Genomic DNA, 4,372 nt, shown 5'->3' with positions numbered 1-4,372 from the left:
GGAAAGTGAGTCTGAAAGATAATACCCTGCGTGAGAGACCAACAATACTGAGCAATTTGAGGGGTTTTTTTTGGGGTGTCTTTGAGACCACGGGCACGCATGCCAACACCAAGGGTTTCACTCTTTACTTGCTTATCAAGACAGTCTGACAAGTGTCCTCAGTTGACTTTCAGATCAGTCAGCAGCCACTATCAAGTTTAACTATAACGTGTCAGGACAATGCATATTCAAAGGTGTATAATGAGAAAAAACAAACAGAACTTCAATGGACAAAGTAGTGCAGAGAGTTTTATTGTTACGAGTGATTTCAGCATTATGCGTTTCCAAGTTCAAGAATGCAGATCAAGAATTTTATTTAGCTGAAACACAAAGCTGTTAATTTCTGAGTGACACTAGAAGTGTAAAGCAGTTGAATACAGTAAACCAAGCAACTCCGAATCAAACTGATTCCAGAAAGTGTAACATACAGATTACTGAGGCTTTCAATTTCCCTATAAATCATTTGCATGTGGATATTTTTCATGTCTTCAGCTCTGTATGGAAGAGTAGTAAGTCAGTCTCAGCCTGTGAAGCCCAGCTCTTTGTAGCTGACCTCAAGGTCAGCGATGACCTTGCTCATCACGTTCCTCAGGCCCTGTTGTCCAGCAGCATCGAGTCCAGCCTTCTCTGCAAAGACTTTAACGATGACCTCAGAGATCAGCTGGAAGGTGAAAAATTCATTTACTTCAGTCAAGCTCAGTTTAACAGCAAGCATGAGGTGATGGAACTACAGTAAACTTTGTCCTCTTGCACACTAAGCTCACCTTGAAGTTGTTAATGGGGATCTTGTGCTTTGTTGCATGGCTGTTGGCCAGAGGTTTGAGAATGGCAGCATGGTTGCCTTTGGCCTTCAGCAGTTCGCCCAGTTTCTTTAGCACGGTGGCTCCATGGTCAGCAACAGCAGAGCTACTGGCCAGCTCACCGTGAGGGATGCCGACAAATTTGGGGAACAGCTTCTGGGTCTCCGGGTGCTCCGTGAATAAACTGAAGAGGAAATAGAGCAGCAGGGTCATACCACACAGATCATGGTTTGCATTTTAGCCATTTAGGGTGGCAGTGTAGACGCCAAAAGTTATCCTACTTAGATTACATCACTCTTATGCACAAAATGTTTATTCCTGGCTGTGATAAGACTGGATACAAACACATGGGACCGCTTTGATAAGGCCCATCCCATCTCCTTCAGTAGAATAGCTCCTGTGCCGCCATTATGATCCTCAATATGCTCATGTTTGTGTTTGCACTGGCGGAAGTTTGGAAATTAAATTAGATCAGTTAATGGCGTTTTTCCTCTTGTCCATTAACACAAATTAGAAGGGGGGAGGAAATCTGAAGCAACTGAATATAACCGAGTCAAACATCAACCATGACCTTAAGACAAAGATTTAACATCTCCGTGTTTTAAACAGATGTAGGCATCATAAAAGTTAGTGATGTGGCAGTGGTTGCCAAGTGTGCAATTAGACAGGTGGTGGCATAAATAACACATGAATTATGTTCTTAAACTGCACTGGAGGAGATGAATTTTTCAACTCCTGGCCACAGGTCTGAGTAATGCGACCTACAAAGAGTACAATCTTATTTTTCTTTCCAGAGTCACTGACCGGTTCAAAACCAGGCTCCCATAGCCAGTGTAGTCTGCTTCCACTGGTCCCCAGTACTTCAGAACTGCGTCAAAGTCCCCCATGATCTGAGAAGATGAGGGGAGAGAGTGAAAGAAAAAGAAAAAGTTGCCTGATTATATGAAGCTTGTCAGTTACAGATGCAGTTATCCTGTACTGCACTTCTGTTTGAGTTAATGGCTGAGAACCAACAACAATATCAGTCAAGGGCAACTTGTGAAAGACGGATATATTACCTCAGATGAACTCAGGGAGTCTGACTGGCAACCTCAGTATAGCTTTAAATAGTTTATTTGAAGTGAAATCAGATTCACTTTTAGTTTTAATGCATTTGAGGTCATGAGAATGCTGCGAGATATGTAAACAGAGTGAAGTTCTTACAGATTATCCCACAGTGCACTAATCAGTCATGCATTTCCTTTGTTCTGCTTACGCTAGTTTATTAAGATAGCTTTTAATTTAGCAGTGTTGACATTTTACATTTCCCCCTTTTAACTGAAAAACTCAAACAGATTCCCAAGCATCCTGAAAGAAAAAAAGTTTAAGATTAATTTTACCCCTGAAATGTTTAACTCCCAAGTCATGATATATATTGTTTAATTAATTCTATTATTGCAGAATCCATTGCCTTACCTGCAAGCTTGTAATATATCCTGTGTAGTTACACCAAATTCCTCTTGTCCTGACTAAACCCCCCAGAGCTGACCTTTTATACTCCCTCCCTCTGTGCTGTCACCAAGTTTGTTTCCCCCCCCCCCCCTCCAGCTCTCTGTGAGGCTGCCTCTTACTGCACGTCTCCCAAATGTTCCCATTGCCTCCAACGTCTACCTGGAAACTTAATTCCAGGTGACTTAGCCACTTGGGGCATCTTTGGTGCGTTTTGTGGCCGAGCCATCAAGTAGCCCAGGTAGAGTGAGTAAAGTAGGTCATTTATTGAGGGAGAAAAAACAAAACAAATATAACTCTACATACAAAATAGGGCTCTAGTTGAGAATTTAGTTTTAGTGTTACCTTTCCAAGCTGCAAATCTAGCATCTTAAAGCAATTTTCCATTTGTGATTTTAGAGCAGCCTACTCACATTAGACAGCAGGTGAATTTCACAGCAATCCCTGCACTAAAACTTCATCCAGTACTTTCACTTATCAGTTTGTCATTAGCTACTCAAATAGTTCTGCAGTAAAACCTGCAGAGATACAGTAATTCTGCTCAACTGGAGCAATTCAAACTAATTGCATCAAAATGTCATTGATTCTAAGCTTCACAATGGATATAATGTGAAGGCAGAACACACACTATACTTCAGGATCTTTTCCTGCTTTGATCAAACTTTTCTAGATTAATTTCCTAATTTTGACTTTAGATTCAGATAGTGGGTTTCAATTGTAATAAATTTGATCAAATTCCTCCCACGAGTATTAAAATGTCAGAATTATTTCAGTCTTGATTTTCTTGAGTCTAGCCAGTGATTTTAGTTTACTAGAAATACCCTGCAGTAAAAACACAACACGCTCCTGTCAGCTTACAATAGTCTGTGCCCTTTTCTTCCATGCTACACTTAAGGACACTTCTACACGCATTACTATGATTTCTACCACCTGAGTTTCAGTGGTGGGGAGGACAGACACTTAGATTATGATTAATCTAGAAAACCCTCTAATGGGAGGAAGAAGTCTCAGAAGCCTGACAGTTTTCCCAGTACCTTGCATAATTTTATGTGCAAAAACAGCTGCGCACCATGTCATATTTTTATTGCTATTTGATTTATAATTTCACTCTTAAATAGCAACATTTCAACACAGTTAAAATCAGATTATCAGCCATGTTGGTGGAAATACAGGAATCTTTATATCCAACAGCCAAGATTAGTTGTGGTCATGACTGTATGCAAGATCTGATGCACTGTGAATGTAATCAGGGAATTAAAGAAGAAGATGCTATAAAAATCCAGATAATACCCACAACCACATGTACAAAATGTGTGATTGAAATTCCATCAGGAGAATATACGTGCAGACAGACACACTCACCAACTCAAGAATGCACACCAACCCAGGAAGTCAAGGTTATGTAAGACACCAGCAGCTTAATTGTTCAGTACAAACCTGCTGTGATGTTTTGTATAAAAATCCTTTACCATGTGTGTGTAAGATAAATTAATGTACAAACACACTCGTGACTAATTATCAGGAAAGCCCCTCTGGTGACCAATGAAACCACTTTACATTTCCATGAGATACATTTGGATTGTATAGCCGGTTTGAGTTTTGGGTCAGTTTGTGTTGGCGAATCACATTTTCTCAGTACGTTTGGTTCTGCCCGAGTCCTAATTATTCAGTTTTCAAAAGGGTACACACTGAACAATGAAACCTCTGTTTCTTTTGATTCCAGTCTCAGCCGATTTGAAATGTATCAGATTCCGTTACTGAGGACTGATTGTTTGGTATTCCCTCTAACCTGAAACCTGAGCCCCTGCGCTGCCCACATGCTTCAATTTATTACTACGCCATTGCACAGGTAGCTGCACGGCAGAATTATTCAAATGCAACCAGTAAGAAAAATGCAAAGCAAAATGTCCAGGCTAAGGCACTGCAATGATGTCGATATGCACACATCGGTAACAAAGTCATATACAACACTCCCATTATAGCGCATCTTAACTAAAGCCCTAGTCAATATTTTGACCTTTACTGCCAATAGCAGTCATTTAGTT

At 40.4% G+C, this 4,372-nt stretch overlaps 1 protein-coding gene across 3 annotated transcripts in view; it reads right to left on the bottom strand.

The window, feature by feature from the left end:
• Window positions 1–268: 268 nt before the first annotated feature.
• mb (myoglobin) overlaps window positions 269–4,372 on the bottom strand; it is a 6,314-nt gene continuing 2,210 nt past the window's right edge. For 2 of the 3 annotated variants that reach the window (XM_005752208.1, XM_005752210.1), the window contains exons 2-4: window positions 1,644–1,729; window positions 804–1,023; window positions 269–700 (exon numbers count right to left, since the gene is read on the bottom strand). In XM_005752208.1, coding sequence (XP_005752265.1) covers window positions 560–700; window positions 804–1,023; window positions 1,644–1,729 — 447 coding nt within the window. In that variant the 3' untranslated portion in view covers window positions 269–559. Of the gene's footprint in view, window positions 701–803; window positions 1,024–1,643; window positions 1,730–2,294; window positions 2,379–4,372 lie in introns of those variants that run through there. The other variant, XM_005752209.1, reaches the window with a different exon arrangement.

Source organism: Pundamilia nyererei, unplaced genomic scaffold, assembly GCF_000239375.1.
Source record: "Pundamilia nyererei isolate P.nyererei 1_Seehausen unplaced genomic scaffold, PunNye1.0 scaffold00349, whole genome shotgun sequence".
NCBI lineage: Eukaryota > Metazoa > Chordata > Actinopteri > Cichliformes > Cichlidae > Pundamilia > Pundamilia nyererei.
Note: the sequence above shows the minus strand (reverse complement) of the source record. Positions and strands in the feature narration are given on the sequence as shown.